Genomic DNA, 16,371 nt, shown 5'->3' with positions numbered 1-16,371 from the left:
GAGAGAGAGAGAGAGAGAGAGAGAGAGAGAGAGAGAGAGAGAGAGAGAGAGAGAAAGAGAGAGACCTTCCCATTGAAAGACTGACTGAAGGAAGAGCTATTGGAAATCCCTCTCCAGAGAAGTGACATTCCTGTCAAACAACATTCTGAGATCCTAGGAAGCCATCCTTATCTGTCAACTCCCGACAAGATTAAGCTGAAAGTAGAAGTCTCCAGAAAGTAGATTGTCTAGCCAGACTGTGGACTTGCAAACCAGGAAAGAGTGCCTGCCACTCATTCTAGAGGCTGAGCTCACAGGGGGCACACAGGGGGAGGGGTGAGTGTATTTGTATGCTGAAGTGGCCCATTAATGCGAGAGAAATTTCACCTGGCAATTCCGGCTTGAGTAAACACCTTTCTAAACCAAATAGTGACCATGCAAATGGGATATTCCTCAACATTCCAGACCATTTGATAGTTCTTGGTGATTCTTTTGAATTAGCTGTTCTGGCAATGACAGAACTCCCCTCCCTTGTAAGAGCCCAAAAGCATTTAGCATCTCACGTGGTTTAAATGTCACATTTGAATATGTAGGTTGCTGTTTGGGAATATTTTCAAAAGTAAGATTAATTCTAGTGAGCATGTTGTCTGGGAAATGGGTGAGCATGATTCTGATTAGGAATTAAAATAGCAGTGCATAGAGCAATCTACACATTTTAAACAAGTATAGATTAGACTTTTCCTATCTTGACACTTGAGACCAGATACCTCCTTCCTGGAGGGCATCCTTCTGGGCACTGGAGAATGCTTGGTCTCTACCTTCCTGGTGCCTATTTCACACCCTCTACACTGTGATAACCAAAACTGTCTTCAGACATCAGCCAATGATGGGCTGGGAGGATGGCAAAATGACCTGCCCGATAAATTTATTGATTTCTCATGGCAGAATTTGGCTTTTCATGTTTTTATAAGGACTGGGTCACTGACCCTCAACATTTCCAAATGTACTTAATACCAAATCCCTACTTTTGAGTCAGTAAAGTCTTTGAGGTTGTACAGTTATTCTCCTCCTCTTCGCTGGGAAGAGCAAGGTTGTCTTGCACAGATGGCCAAGTTTTTGCTATTTTGTGACCTCGGGACATTAATTATGTCTCAGTTTTGTTTTTAGTTCATTGGAGGAAACGATTCAAAGAATCAGTTATTCAAGATGTATGACTTTGACTTTTTCTGTACATGAATTTCTGGGAAAGAGAGTTTCTGAGTTCCATTCCACCAGACGAACACATTTTTCTCTTTGCAAATCCTTGCTGCTTTAGCAGATGGCAAACGCTATATATCTGCCAGTTCTCCACCCATGCCACAAATACAGACAAATAGACTCAGATTGGAAGGTGTGATTCTGAGGTCACAGAGGCAGAGAACATTGTAGGCCATGAATTTCTTGGATCTGAAAGGAAAGTCGTATTTCTTCTCTTTTTAAAAAAGGTCACAAATACAACCAAAACTCCAGACCCTCAAATGCCTACTAATGACATTGCTAACTTCACAGTTCACACTTAAGAATTATACAAATGCATTACAAAAATATCAGAGGGGCTGGAGAGATGGTTTTTCCAGAGAACCTGAATTTGGTTCCCAGCACCAAGTCAAGCACCTCACGGCTTCCTGGAACTCCAGCTTTGGGGTATCGAACACCCTCTCGTAGTCTCCATGGTCATCGGCAAACAGTTGACACACATTCACTTAAACACACACACATACAGGTAAATAAAATCTAAAAACAAATCTTTGTGAAAATCATCACATGCACAAATTCTCTTACGTTTTCAGTAAGTCTGTGATTTTGTGCTGGGCACACTCACCACTGTCCCCAGCTACATGGGGCTCCAGGTCTGTGTGTGTCGACCCTGCCAAAGTGCTACTAAAGCTGGGATGCTAGCTAGCTAAAATAGTCAGCTGGTAGGGAAAAGCAAATAAAATAAAATCCAGGTACTGCCATTATCCTAAGGAATTGCATAATGGGGTTTAACGTGTAATGAAATAATGCATCCCCCACACTCCAAATTTAAACAATTTGATGGAAGAAGACTGGAGAAAAGCAGACATTCATATTTGACTCCCCATGAGATAAATGAATGCAGTTTTCTACAATTAAATTGAACCTTAAGTTGTTAATGGACCATGCCAAACAAGCACTTTAGATTAAAGTTAGAAGGTCTGGGAAGTAGCTCAGTAGGTGAAGTGTTTGCCTAGCATGCACAGAGCCCTGGGCTCCAGTCCTGATGCTGCATGAACTGGCCACAGCTCAACACTCAGTATGTAGATGCAAAAGGATCAGGAGCTTAAGGTTATCCTCAGCTACCTAGGAAGTTCAAGACCAGCCTGAGATACATGTCTCAAATTCATTCATTCATTCATTTTAATTTTGACCTTTGAGCACATATAATCTTGCCAGTAATTCAAGGTTAGGGATCTAACGTGCAGATTTTCCCTAAAAACGATGAGCAATGAAGCCACTTGAAAATCATACTTGCTTGACTTAATCCACTCCCAAACAGTCTCCGTTCGGCGATCCATTGGCTTACACTTCTTGACTTGGCACACTAGGTACCCATCTGTAGTTGATCAGATGGTTTGGACTGGGATGCAGAAACAATTACAAAGACACCCAAATTTTGGACCTGTGCTCTGAGCCATGGCCCAGATCATGTTATACACATCACTGCAAAATACATTTGATTGAGTCTATCGTGCAGGTAGGAAAACTGTGACACCAGAAGGTTAAATACATTCTCAGAAAGCTTTGGATGAGTATCTGATGGAGTCCAAAGCTCTGAGGTTTGAGCCGACTCAAATCTTCCATCAAAAGTTCCATTAAGAAGAAAAGCACCCCTTGCCAGGTGAAAAAGGTTTAGCCCTACTTCTGCTTTTGAAAATTCCTTGAGGCTGATTCTTTGATATCCGAAGGTTCCCCAAGTGTGTTTTAGCCAGGACTTATTTTTCTCCATTTTACTTATCACTAGTTGAGGGAAGCTGAACATTTGCATTGTTTGAACTGGATCTTTTTTTCCACTTCGCTTGCTTTAATAAAGCTATCTAGGGACCTTGGAAATTGGAATTGGTCACCCAGCATTCTCTGAGCACTGACTTTGAAATGACTTCATTTTTCCCTGACTATTAACAGTACTCTGGAAGGCTGAGGATTCATTCCTGTGTCTGTCCTGGAAACAAAGGATGTGCTGTCTTTCTGGACATGGCCTCATCATAACAGCTGGAGAATTAGGACCTTGCCAAATAGATAGGTGTGCTGGGGGCATCCTCCCCTCCTCCTCCTCTCCCTCTTCCTCCCCCTCCTTCACCTCCTCACCCCTCCTCTTGATCCTCTCATGGAGACAGTCTCATGTATCCCAGGCTCACCTTGTAGTGAGCTCTCTATGTAGCAAGAGAATAACGGGTCTATCACCAGACCTGCTTTTACTCGATGCTGTGACTCAAGCATGGGATTTCATCCATACTAGGGGAGCTCTCTACCACTGAAACTGTATCCCTAGCTCTTGCCTATTGCAATATATATTTACATTATATATATTTCTCCCTGGAAAATCAGAAATCATCATCCGTTACTCCCTTCTTCCCCTTCCGTCCTTCTTTTCTTTCTTCTTGATTATCATTGCTGTTGTTTGAGATAGGTTCTGATTATGTAACCCAGGCAGGCCTTGAATTTAGGATGACCCTAAATTTAGTGTGCCACCACTTTCAGCTCAAGCTGAACTTTCATTTGCCTAGCATTTGAGGGTAGCATAGTGCTGAGTTTCTAGTTTCTGCCTTTTGCTGTTTGTTTGCTATTACAATCTCAGATAAGCTTCTTCTTAGTTGTCCCCTGTATTGTGCTCAGCTTTATAGTTGTGAATTAAATACTAAACCACAAGGGTAATTAGTCAGTTTGGAGGTGAATGGACACAAGAGATTAGAGATAACAGTTGCTATTTATTTGTCCCTAGACTGAGCCTTGTGAAAATGTGGGCTTATTACTTCAGTGTTCTTGGGATAAATGGCTGTAGCTTAGGTATCCTACAACGATGCACTCATTTGTGTACTGTATAATTATTTGGGTGTTTTCCATACTCCAGACATGCTTTTAGTCACTAGGGATTCAACAGAACACACACACTATTGTGCACATGAGCGCACGCGCGCGCACACACACACACACACGCATACACACAAGTCTCAAAAATTATTAAGTATATATTCTAAGAAGTGAAGTGTTAAGTGTTATTTATAGGAAAGCCTATAAATAACAACAACATAAAGACTAGACTAGAGATCTTGAAAGAAAGTGATAAAATTTATAGGTAAAACTAGATTAAGGGGGAAAGAGTAGGGATCTGCATGGAATAGGAGAAGGGAACTATTGTTTTAAGAACTGAGGAAGTCTCCGATAATCTCCATTTGACATAGACAAGGGAAAATACAAAAGAAAACCAAATGGCATCCAGAAACAGGATGCTTCTGGAGGCAGGAGTGGGCTGCATTTAGTGATTCAGAGAGGCCAGGCGAGCTGAAGTAGAGGAGGTAGAGACAGGATACAGGAATAACGGAGGGAATGGGGGACGGGGAGATAAACTGTGGTGTGAGCGGAGGGAGGCAGGGGTTAGATCCCTGAGAGAAAGATAAGACACCCCTAGGGAGGGATGGTGTGGGCTGAACAGGAACATGGGTTTATTTTAAAAGGTTGACTCCGGCTTCTGAATTCAAGGAAGGAAGCAGGGGTGCCCCTTTCTAGGAAGCCATGTGGTGACTGGTATGACAACAGTGGCTGAATAAGGACGACAGTGGCTTAGATAACTGTGGCCACGGGAACCATGAGGAGGCATGGGGGGTTCCCGGGATAGTTCTAAGCTAGAGCTAAAGTTAGCTGAAGTCTGGATATAGCATACAAAAGACATAATGGAGTCAGGTGACTGCGAGTTTTATGGACTAGGAAAATGGAAATAAGGTGTTCCTATTGTTTAAAATGGAAATATCTATAGCAGGAACAGATGCGTGGCAAGATAAGAGAGCTTCTTGTCTGGAACCTATGCATTTGAGATGCGTGTTTGCTGTGATTTCACAATTCTGCTGATCACCAACGGCAAGTAGACATCTGCAAACAGTGTTAGATGTCTTTAGTAGTATAACGGAAGTATGGCACTTACCAAAGCAGAACCTTCTTCCTTAGCCTTTGGATACCCTCTCCAATAAATCCTAGAGTAGTGCTGCAATAATTTCAATTTGTGACACAAAAACCAAAAAAAAAAAAGCATAATTCTTCCTAATGTCAAGTTGTTTATTTTGCATACATGTCAGTCTTGATTTCGTCTCCTCTCGTCCCTTCTCAGTGGTATTGTTGAGACATTTCTTTACCAAGATGTGGACAGAAGGAGGAAATGAGGAAAGAGATAAACGATTTGAATAAAGCATGTTGGAAAGAATGAAATGCTGTTTGCTCTCTCAGTAGAGCAATATGAAGCTGGATGAGCATCTGATGCAATTCATGTTTAAAGTGACCTTTTGTCCATCTGTTCAGACACCAATCTCTGCAAACAGGCTCAAATATTTATGCATGTCTCACTTCTGGGGTGGGCTTAGTATCCACCCAAATGCTACTTGGTTACCCAGGCTTCTTCCTAAAATGTAGGATATTATTTTTTTCAGTTCTCCCTTGGTATCTTGGGGGCTTGGGGAGTTCTAGAACCCCTTGCTGGAATCCCTATGTTCTGTAGACAGAGAAGTTTCAGTTCCTTTATAAAAAAAAAATAGTATATTTCTATACAACCTATGGATGTCTTCCATAATACTTTAAATCAATGTAAATGTCCTGCAGATATTTCTGTGCTGTTTAGGGAACAAGAACAAGGAAAAGTTTCTACATGTTAAGTGCAGGTGTAATTTATTTTCCCCTAGATATTTTTGATCCAAGATTGGTTGAATCTGTGGATTCAGAGTCCAAGGTCTAGTTTACGGCTGCCTCATATAAATAAAGAAAGATGTTCCCTTTGCACCAAAGGAGAAAGGGGGAAGTGTCAGCCAGACTGAGAAAGCAGGGCAGGCCGGAGGAGACAATGAAAAGCACAGTGCGACCGGGCGGTGGTGGCGCACGCCTTTAATCCCAGCACTCGGGAGGCAGAGGCAGGCGGATCTCTGTGAGTTCGAGACCAGCCTGCTCTACAAGAGCTAGTTCCAGGACAGGCTCCAAAACCACAGAGAAACCCTGTCTCGAAAAACCAAAAAAAGAAAAAAAAAGAAAAGCACAGTGCGGCCATGTCTTCTAGATGACTGATCGGGGCGTGGCTAGAGAGGTCTGCAGTTCTGCAGGCGTGCACCACAGTCAAGAGACAACCCGATGAACTGCTTCCCTACAGAAGCCTTCCTGGTGGTGACTGAAGCTTCCCAGACCTTGGATACTAACACAGGCCACATCAAGTGGGACTGCCAAGGCTTGACAGCTGCTAGCTGACAACCATCTCCAGATGGCCTCGATCCCTCCCTTCCGAGCCCTTGTTCACAGTCTACCACCTTCATGTTTCAAGAAATTTTTGGTTACTGTTCCCACCAACCCTAGCTTGCCCATCAGTAACTGACTCAGACCCTTCTTATTTTTCTCCCTTTTGTGTATGTGTGTGTGTGTGGCACACAGGAGCGTGGGTGTGAGTATTCAAATGTGCAAGTACATGTGCCTGCACGCGCTCCTGCACAGATGTGCACATGTACAGAATCCCCAGTCATCTGCTGTTGCCCTCCACCTTATTCATTGAGTCGGGATCTCTCAGACGAGCCCAGAACTCTCCAATACAGCTAGTCTTAGTGAGCCAGCTTGCCCTAGGGATCCCTGTCTCATCCTTCTGAACGACAGGTGACCACCGTGCCCAACTCACATTTACACAGGGCTGGGGTCTTAAATACCAGTTCTCATGTTTACAACGCAAGTGTTTTAACCCCTGAGCCACCTCCCAGTCCGCTTCTCAGACACTTCTTCACCTACCATTGGACTATTCGACTAAGGGTTTTGGAGCTTGTGTCTCACCCACCACCCTCCTTTTCTTCCAGCTGGTTCCGTACTTTCACTGTGGGCAGAGTGGGTCCTTATACCATCGTCATCAGTCCTTTCCTGGAAAACACCAGCATCCTTACTGTCTTTAAGCCGGATTACAAACAGCCCTAATGGGTAACCTGGAGAAGGACAGCAGAGCTACAAAACTGGGCAGTGGCCTTGGGCATGGGGATTGACAGGGTACGGGTACATAAAGAGGATCAGGCCTGGCAGTGGAGCATGCCTCATACTGTCAGAACACCATTTAGCTATGATAGAATTCACCTGATACCATATTTTCAGATCTTCATGGGTGTTGTGTCTCTCTTGTTGAGGGGAAAAACTGTGACAGTCACATCCTTGTAGAACAAAATGTATAGCAGTTTGGATGTTCAGATCGTCTGATTTCATGCGCTTTTGTGATTAATGTTAAAAGACATTTCTTCCTCTAGTAGGAACTAGTTACACCATAAGAAGGAGCATGGGGAGGGGAAGCGCTGGGGAACCCTGTGTGTGCGTCCTGATTCTTGAGGGGGCTGCTGGATTGCAGGCATGGGCACTTCTTGCTCTTTGTCTCCCTTTACTTACCTGGCCCCGGCATCTCTCTTGTGGGAGAGGTCACCTACTTGGCCTCAATACTGACAAATGTTTTGAAGTGTGGCCCAACAGTTGACATGTGAATCACAGTTCCTTTCCTTAGATCTTTTTGGCATTTAGCATTAACAGATGGGCTAATGCGGATGGGGTGGGGTAAGGCCAAGAATGAGAGGATGGCCCAGTGCCCCTTCCGGCTGGGATGATTGTGTCTTCCATATCAGCCTCCTTCTTGGTTCCCTGGCAACCTCGTGCCTTCTGGGGTCCTTAACATTTTAATATGTGCCAGAGTAGTCCTGGCCATCAGGCAAGCCTGTCAACACTGGCTTTACACCCTGGAATCACAGCTCTTATTTCCTACTGAAACTCTCTTTTCCTGTTCCACGTTTTGGTTCTTGACAAAGGGAAGAAACGACTCCCACATGAGTGTGGACGGGAAGGGAGTGGATATATATTTAGTGATAGTTGTTTCTGATGCTAATTCTGTACTGAGGCTATCTGACATAACAACCTAAAGGCCAGGGTGGGCAGAAATGTGGATGGAAGTGAAAAGGATGAAAAAAAATGATGAGCAGAAAAGGTGCATGGTCTCAGGCACCATGCCCATGTTTCTTATTGTGGTTCAAAGAGACCTATGAAACAGGGAAAAATCTAGAGAGGAGCAAAGGGAGCTAGCAAAGGTATTTTTAGCACACATGTCTCCTCTGTAGATTTCTTCATGCTCTTTAGAAAAGAAGCCCTTCATACTTTCACCCTCCTGGAATTTTGCCAAAGTCCTGTCTTCAACAGTCAGCATCACTTAAAATGTCATCTTAGGGTACATAAGTTGACAAATGTTTTCTCTAAAAATGCTACCTTTTTGAAGGCATATTTGGAGACATCCAAGAAGACTCCATTGGGTTGAAAATAATGGTGATAATAGCAAATCTGTGTTATTTTTATGTTGTCTTGCCCAAAATACAAAGAGTTTTTAATGCATTGTTTCCTTTAGCTGTCACATAACAGCGTTTCTCAGAGATACCTTGCCTGTCTTATCTTAGCGGAGGACAAGTCTAAGCCAAGGGGAGTTATGTATCCCCAGTAGTAGGGTGTTACAATGGCAGTTGTGATACCAGCTGACATCTGCCTGACTTCAAACTCTCTGTTGCGTTTGAGCAAGGTGAACCCCTTGTGACCGCTGTCATTTCCTGCTTTAGCTTCCATGCATAACCACCTCTTAGATAGACTCTGTTCTTTACTGGCTTTGCAGACCCACTCTGACTCTTGTCCATATTGGTCCCGAGCATCCCTCAAAGTCAGAAGACTTTCGCTCTAGCCCTCATGCTAACTGTGGATGACATACCTCATTGGCAAAGCAAAGAGTCAGGTCCTGGTTAGCTGTAGTTCTGGGCCACAGCCCCCCAGTGTGGCTAATATTTAATGGCTTCCTCTTCTGATTATCAAAACTATATGTGTGCCTTTCTTTCTGCATTACCTTAAATGTGTCATCGTGTCTTCCCAAGCCTTGAGTCTGAAATCAAAAGCTGGAATGGATAATCTTCATGATGGCTCACATTTCAAGTTTGTGAGAAATTGACCCTCCATGAATTGAGAGCCCATAACTTACAGCCTAGGCAGTTCCCAATAGGTTAATATACCTCGAAATGGTCAAGAGAGAACAGGGTGTGTTTTCAGCTAAGGGGCAATGTGGGCTTGTATTTATGTGATTGTATCTGTTCTTTATAATGCCTTCAGTTTCCCGAGTGTTGACAATACTGTCAAAAGGTGTTGGAGTCAGAACTACTAGCAAAGCTTAGGCACTGGCTTTTTAGGGGGCTGAGTTATCAGAGGACTTTGAAGGAGTCTTGCAAGGCATTTGTAGAAGGTCCTCATGTCCAGACATTCCCATAGGGAGGTAGAAGTGAACACTTATCTGGCCTTACTCAGCTCCTTATCTAGTCTCAGGGGAGAGATACACGCTGCATTTAAATTAGCTTGACTCTGCTGCTTCCTACTTTTGTGATCTTGGGTAAGTGATGGTGCTCAGGCCCTCAGCATCTTTGTCTATATAAAAGACTCTTAATAATACCTGAGCCACATGTTTCTTTGGAATTAAATGAGAGAAGCTAATGTACTTTAGCCCAGTGTCCTGTTCATATTAACAATTAAATAGGAGATGCCTAATCTAGTGGTTAGTAATTATGGACAAAGTTTATCTTTGGGTGGCCTTCTTGAATCTTCATTTGTAGCAAATTAGCTCAGCAGTAGCACCGAGAGATTCTAAGGGGTTCTTCCTTTATGAATATAATATGTCACTTATGGTGCTAATCTATGATGGCTATAGCTTTTCTGTGTTCATTCATTTTATAAATATGTTCTGAGTGGCTATAGGGCACAGAGAAATAAATTTAAAATGTGTGAACCGTAGTTACTCTCTACCGTCTTTTCCCATATTCCACATGGTTCTCTAGGTCTGTTGTTCATCAGACTTCGAAACTGTGACCTCAGGTCTGAAGCCTTGTATTTGCGTTGTTTCTATGGTTGTTCTAGGCAGTTGTCCTTCTGTCTTCCCCTGTTGCGGGAGGTCCTCCCGCTCCTCCAGCCTATAGCTGCTGAGATACCAGCCCATTGGGGCATGGTCTCTCTCCCTTTAAAAAAGCAGCGACTTCCCTCTCCTCTCTCTCTCTCTCTTCCTGCTCCGCTGGCGACTAGACTCCCTTCCTGGTTGCGCAGAGGGGCTGTGATCTGTAAGTTTTTCCCCTTTAAATAAATACCATCCTATTAATCATAATTCCAAACTGATGTGACATTGCTTGTGACTTACGTCTCCATTCCCCAGTGCTGTGACCCTTGGGCACTGTTCACTTTATTTGTTGCTATATTGGCAATGGCAGGCCTGAGCCTTGCCCCTGTCATTGCATCCTGTCTGGTGGCATACCTTGTGGGTGACATTTAATTTTGTTTCGCTAAAGGCAAAATGAAGCTAGAATCAAAAGCTTCTTGTTATGACCAGTAATTTTAATGTAATAGTTTATGTATTATTTTCAAATTCTGTAGGATCAAAAAAAGAAAGTGATAAATACAGTGTGTAACTAGAACTCTATCCACCTGCCTCAGAATGGTGTTAGCCATCTGACTGCCAGCATCACTTAGACTAATCTCACTCTGCTGCTAACAGGCCCCAGTACGTGACATTCTCTTGGCATTCCAACCCTTGTTATTTTCTACCTAAAATTAGTCAATACTGGGCTTAGAAATACATATGAGTTGGTCAGGCTCCCTCACTATACATTTCACATCAACACCACCTCATCAATCAAGATTGCAAATCAACAGAACGGACACTGAGCAAGGGCTGTCATCCTGGACCACTCACTAACCCGCATCCTTCAGACATCTAGTACAGTTAGTTCCGCCAGTCCTGACCTACATACAGCCTCCCAGACCTGAAACCTTCAAGCTCCACCCACACGTTTTCCCTAAGTACACCTGACCCCCACCCTCTTCTTACCTCCACATCCCCCTCTTCTTCCTCCTGGGTTCTTTGTGATGAACTTGCCAAGTCCGTGCAGAACTCCATCATCATGGCTATGTCCGCATCCTTAGCAAAGGTACAGCCCGGAGAATTCCTTCTCTTTTGGTGTTCAGCCCTTCTCAATCAGGTGCTTTCACCAGGGTTGTGTTCAGACTTCTTGATGATTAAGGAACCGTGACCCTTAGCACAAGTGAAAAGACAAATACAAGGATCCCCCTAAGACCAGGGCTCGTGCACCACACCCACATCCATCCTCATAGACAGAGCTACTTCTCTAGAGAGCTTAAGCCTCAGGAAGAAACTAAGAACACACTACCTTCATCTTGACTTTTATTCCCCCCAGTGGAGCTGAAATGCAAGGATTTCAAATTTTGGACCTTCGTGAGTACAAGGTGTCAGCACGTCTGAACACTGCCCAGCCCGGAACATGCCCTTTTTTGAATGGCCTCGTGGAAACAAGCTTGCAATGCCAGGCATTCAGCTGGCTGACCTTGGTGCTTCTGAGTACCAAGCAGTGGTTACGCTGTTCAGAATCTTGCTCAAGTTTGGAGGGGGGAAGGGAAAGAGTCAATCTCTTAAATAGTTGAGTCATTTTTCAAGAGGAAAAAAAAAAGTCGGTATTACTGGCACACTCAGAGGATATTTCAGCTGCAAAACCTAAGGAATTAAATGTTCCCAGGAGCAAGAACTTTCAGATATGTAGCCAATAAATAACAAATTCTAGATGACGTACTAAATATAACGGCCATGTCTTGGTGACGCAGGTTGATGTAAATGTCATCTTCGCCTGGGAGAAGACCAGGAATGATCCATGGAATTTTCCCCTGGAATGCCAGAGCTAGAACCTGTATTTATTTGACTCGCACAGTGAGGGCTCCTTTATGAAGTCATAATAGACCCATTAATAAAAGCCTGTGAGGTTTGAGTATTTCTATGAACAGCTGCTTTTCTTCCTTGGTAATTTAGTAAACCTTGAATGGAGAGCGTTTGCTGTCAGTTGACACCTTGAGGGTTTCCTAATCACTTTGAGATCTTAATAATTCCGGGCAAATAACATGTGTGGTGAATCATGCCTAAGTCTTGCATTCTTCTTTCCTCTTGCCATTTGCATTCAAGTCCCCTGCAAAGAAAATGCACGTAAAAATGGGCAGAGGGCAGCTAATCTATGTATCGAAGGCATTACACTTGGATCGTTCATCACTGGCTCGTTGGCAATAGACGCTAGCGGATTGGTGGCCTGCCTCGAATTAGTTATTGACAGCAAGACTCTTGATCACTTATTTTTTTCATAGCACTGTTATTTTTTTCCCCATCAAAAATATATTTACTTGTACTGGAACAGCATTGTGACACTGTATCCAAAGCATCGTGCTTGTACTGTTGTGCAAATACCACTTGATTTGGCTCTGGGAACAGTACCTATCTCTTTTATTGAACTGTGTTGGGAAGTTGGGATGGCTAACCTGTACAAGTCTTAGGGCTAATAGCATCTTAGGGCAGTGGCTGACACATGGTGAATGTGAGAACATCGAGTCTTTTCTAATTCTGACTCTGGAGATCCTTGTCTACTTTCAGACTGTGTCTTCTAATGACGCTGGCACTTTATTAACTGCCTCATGATTCCCTTCTCCTACTTCCCACGGAGGGCTGCCTTCTTTGGACAGCTTGCATACTGAAAGGACTATTCCTCAGGATGTATTTGTTCTACGTTCACTGTCTATTTGATGAGCCAAAAAAAAAAAAAAAAGAAGAAAAGAAAAAACCTAGTTTTTTACTCTAATCAAGCATTGTTCCCTGTGCTTTCTCTCAGACCCGCTTCCTACAGGTAAAACCCTCTCGCCTCTTAGTGCTTTGCTCCAGTACCATCTCTTAAAGCAGTAACAAATGTTGTCACCGTCGGTTCAGCTGCCCAAACCAGAAATCCGAATGTCACATTTGCCCTTTTCCCTACAACTGACCCATAAGGTACCTTCTTCCTACTTAAAAAAAAGAAAATGCAGCCTTAACCTACCCTGTTTCTCCACCCAAGCCTCTCGTACACTTCTCCAAGCTGGCACCACCTCTCACTAGCACAAGTAGGCTGACTTCCTTCATGGTGCCCTCATCTCCACCCACCCTGCCTTCACATCTAGTACTTGACGCGGTAATCAACGGAGAAGTTTTGAAATAAAAATTAGATAATTCCTTCCCCTGAATTAAGGCTCCTCAGAGATTTCCCATCACGGGCCGAATATAATTCAATCTCATTTTTATGACCCAGCAGCTCAGCTGGTGTAGCCCGGTGGAAGACCACAGGGAGCCTTCCTCTAATCACTCGAGCTTATGTGTTTCTTAGAAGTCAGCTCATGAATATTCATATACAGTACCTACATTTGTCATCTCTCAATCAACGTTAATTTCTAGTACTTGTCTATGAGCTCCCTGAGGTCAAGGACTATGTCAATTTTGTTCTCCTGGTATCTCCAGTGTGTTCTATAATTTCTAACACATCGTATATACAAAATAGATGTTTTATTCACTAAGCAAATAAACTTATCCCAAATTGTAATTATGACCCCATCTTTTCTTGTTGAAGTAACCCTTTAAAAATTATGGGCTGGTGACTTACAATAGGCACTATCCTTGTGCAAGTCTTTAGCCATTCTCTGAGACTGAAGTCCTAAGAACCTTGTCACAGAAGCCTTTGAAAAGAATCCTCAGTATTCTACATGAATCCAAACTCTGTAGGTTAACTGTCACAGGCTTTGTTTGGATACAGACCTTCCGCTCGTTCTTTCCAAATTGTAAAATATGACAATTTCCAAAATAGGTACTCCAAATCATATATTCATGAATATTTCACATCTTAAAGTAAAAAGTTAAAGCCAAATGTGTTAATATACATATTTTAAATTTCTCTGCCAGTTCAACTGAAACTCTTATAATGGTTTGTTTTTAACAGAAAAACATGTTTGACACATGTATGAATGCTATAACTTTGAGCATGTCTGGTAATAATGATAAAATTAGTATTAGGCTCCTTGTTTGACATGGAGTTGTTAGTCTATTAGGGCATCAAAGGGCACTCTGGTAACTTAAGCCAAAAAATAACAAAGTTATTGGGGGAAATAAGAAACATGAAGTCAAGAAAAATCTAATGGGAAGTCTGTTTTCATTGAGACTTTACATTTAGTCTTCTTTCTTAAATTTACCCCCCTCTAGAAAACAAGGGGAGTAATTTAGGTAAATTTATATTGGGAAATAGATTGTCTTTAAAGACCTGAGCCACCAGTTTAGGGTGGCTGTAGTAAGGACTTTGTAATTGCTAATGAGGCCTTGGATGTTGAGTCTCAGTGCATCCATTGGGGCCAGCCTCTTGCCTGTTCTACGCGAAGCTGTCATATCAGATTCTTGTCTAGACTCCGTGGGCACTTTGATTCCTAAACCTTTCTGAGAAACCTAATCTGAAATCAAAGTCAAGTTTCTTAGATGTGGTCAGACAAGGTCACATTTAAAACAGCTGAGTGAACCCAGAGATCAAAGTTGAAAGGTAATGCCTCCCTCCTGAAGTTGGCACCGACTTACCCACCAGTGAACCTTTCAGGGTTTTTTTTTCCTGCCTTTTTCACCTCTTTCCAAAGGGCTGGGGAAATGAGAGGTTTTTTTTTCCCTTAAAGAAATAGCTGTAGGGTTTCCTTAAATTCGATCTTTGAAAAATTGAACACGGTCATGTTGGAAATGCACTTTATACCGATCTGAATCAGGAGACATCTTACCGGAAGTGTGTTTTAGTGTTCTGTAGTGGGATTTCCCTCAGGGAAAAAAAAAAAGACCGTAGTAATTTCAGATCATGAGGTTTTCAGGTTAAATTGTTACGATTCTCCCACGCCACCATGTTCACCAACATGCCACACAGGGCTGTTGCTACTGTAATGCATAGGGTTTTTGGTTTTTTTCCCGTTGCTATCTTTCTTCCCTGTAAGGCTTTGAATTACTCTCCAGATAACTCTGAAAAGAAGGAGGTAATGATAACTCTCATAGACATGATCTTATCGTCACATTACACTTTTGGGGCTTTTGTTTTTTTTTTTTTTAATCAAAGTCACTATGATTAAAAAACAACAACAACCTTGCCATTGCTTTATATTGCAGTGTTCTGTCTCTTGTGGTCGAGGGCATAAACAACGAAATGTTTACTGCTTGGCAAAAGATGGAAGCCATTTAGAGAGTGATTACTGTAAGCACCTTACTAAGCCACATGGGCACAGAAGGTGCCGAGGAGGACGGTGCCCCAGATGGAAGGCTGGCGCATGGAGTCAGGTGAGCAACACTTCTCCTCTACCCAAATGCTCCCTTCTGTTCAGCCCCATGCCTGACACCAGCACGTTCTCTTACGTTTTTTCTGTGTTGTTCTCATCTTACAAACCAGGAAGAATCTTCACCTGGGCAGCCTGGGTGGCCTTGGACAAGTGACCTCAGTCAGCAGAGCTTTGGCTGTCCCTGAGTGGTGCGGTTGTGAGGCTGAATCTCATACAGTGATAGACAGCAGGTGCTGTAAGGCAGACTAGTCCTTCGGTATCTGGCTGGTGGCCACGTAGAAAAAGCCCAGCGTAGGTTGCACTTAGGTGAACTGTTGTCACCTGACCGGAACTGAGGCTCAGTTTACCTTGGAGATTCTCAAAGTGCTTTCTTATGACTGTCCTGGCTTACCTCTCAGAAAGAGCCTATGGCAGGGAGGGCGTAGTTGGAATTACTGTTTCAGGGGCTATCCATCTATCGCAGGGAAGGCAAGGCAGCTGGCAGAGCGCAGTCTGTGAGTCTGTGTTGGGCAGGGGCACAGCTTTTCACATCTTGGCTGCCAGGAAGCAGAAAGACAGAGCTAAAAGCGGGACCGATCTGTAACCTTCAAAGGCAACTCCAATGACCTATCTCTCCAGTAGTTACACTTCCCATCCCAAAGGTACCACAACCTCACAAAACAGCATCACTGTTTGTGAAGTAAGATGACCCTGTGGAACAATTCACACAAACCAGAGCAACGTCAATATAAAATACTAGCCAATATCTCTCTGCCTGTTTGCTTCTTTACAACTGAGACTGATGACATAAAGGGAGAGTGTTATATCATTTTGTAGCTGTGTAACATTGGGTGGTTTGTTTGACCTTCCCTGGGCCTGTTTCATGTGGTCCTTAAGAGGGTTTTAGCTCTGTCTCTCTGCTTCCTGACCTGCCAA

General features: G+C 43.2%; 1 protein-coding gene across 1 annotated transcript in view; it reads left to right on the top strand.

The window, feature by feature from the left end:
- Positions 1–16,371, top strand: part of Adamts9 (ADAM metallopeptidase with thrombospondin type 1 motif 9) — a 168,257-nt gene that overhangs the window by 95,408 nt on the left and 56,478 nt on the right. Inside the window, exon 29 of the mRNA XM_005364905.3 lies at positions 15,290–15,457. Within this exon, the coding sequence (XP_005364962.1) occupies positions 15,290–15,457 (168 nt within the window). The remainder of the gene's footprint in view (positions 1–15,289; positions 15,458–16,371) is intronic.

Source organism: Microtus ochrogaster, unplaced genomic scaffold (assembly GCF_000317375.1).
Source record: "Microtus ochrogaster isolate Prairie Vole_2 unplaced genomic scaffold, MicOch1.0 UNK1, whole genome shotgun sequence".
Classification (NCBI taxonomy): domain Eukaryota; kingdom Metazoa; phylum Chordata; class Mammalia; order Rodentia; family Cricetidae; genus Microtus; species Microtus ochrogaster.
The sequence above is the reverse complement of the archived record's forward strand: the minus strand, read 5'-3'. Positions and strand labels throughout refer to the sequence as shown.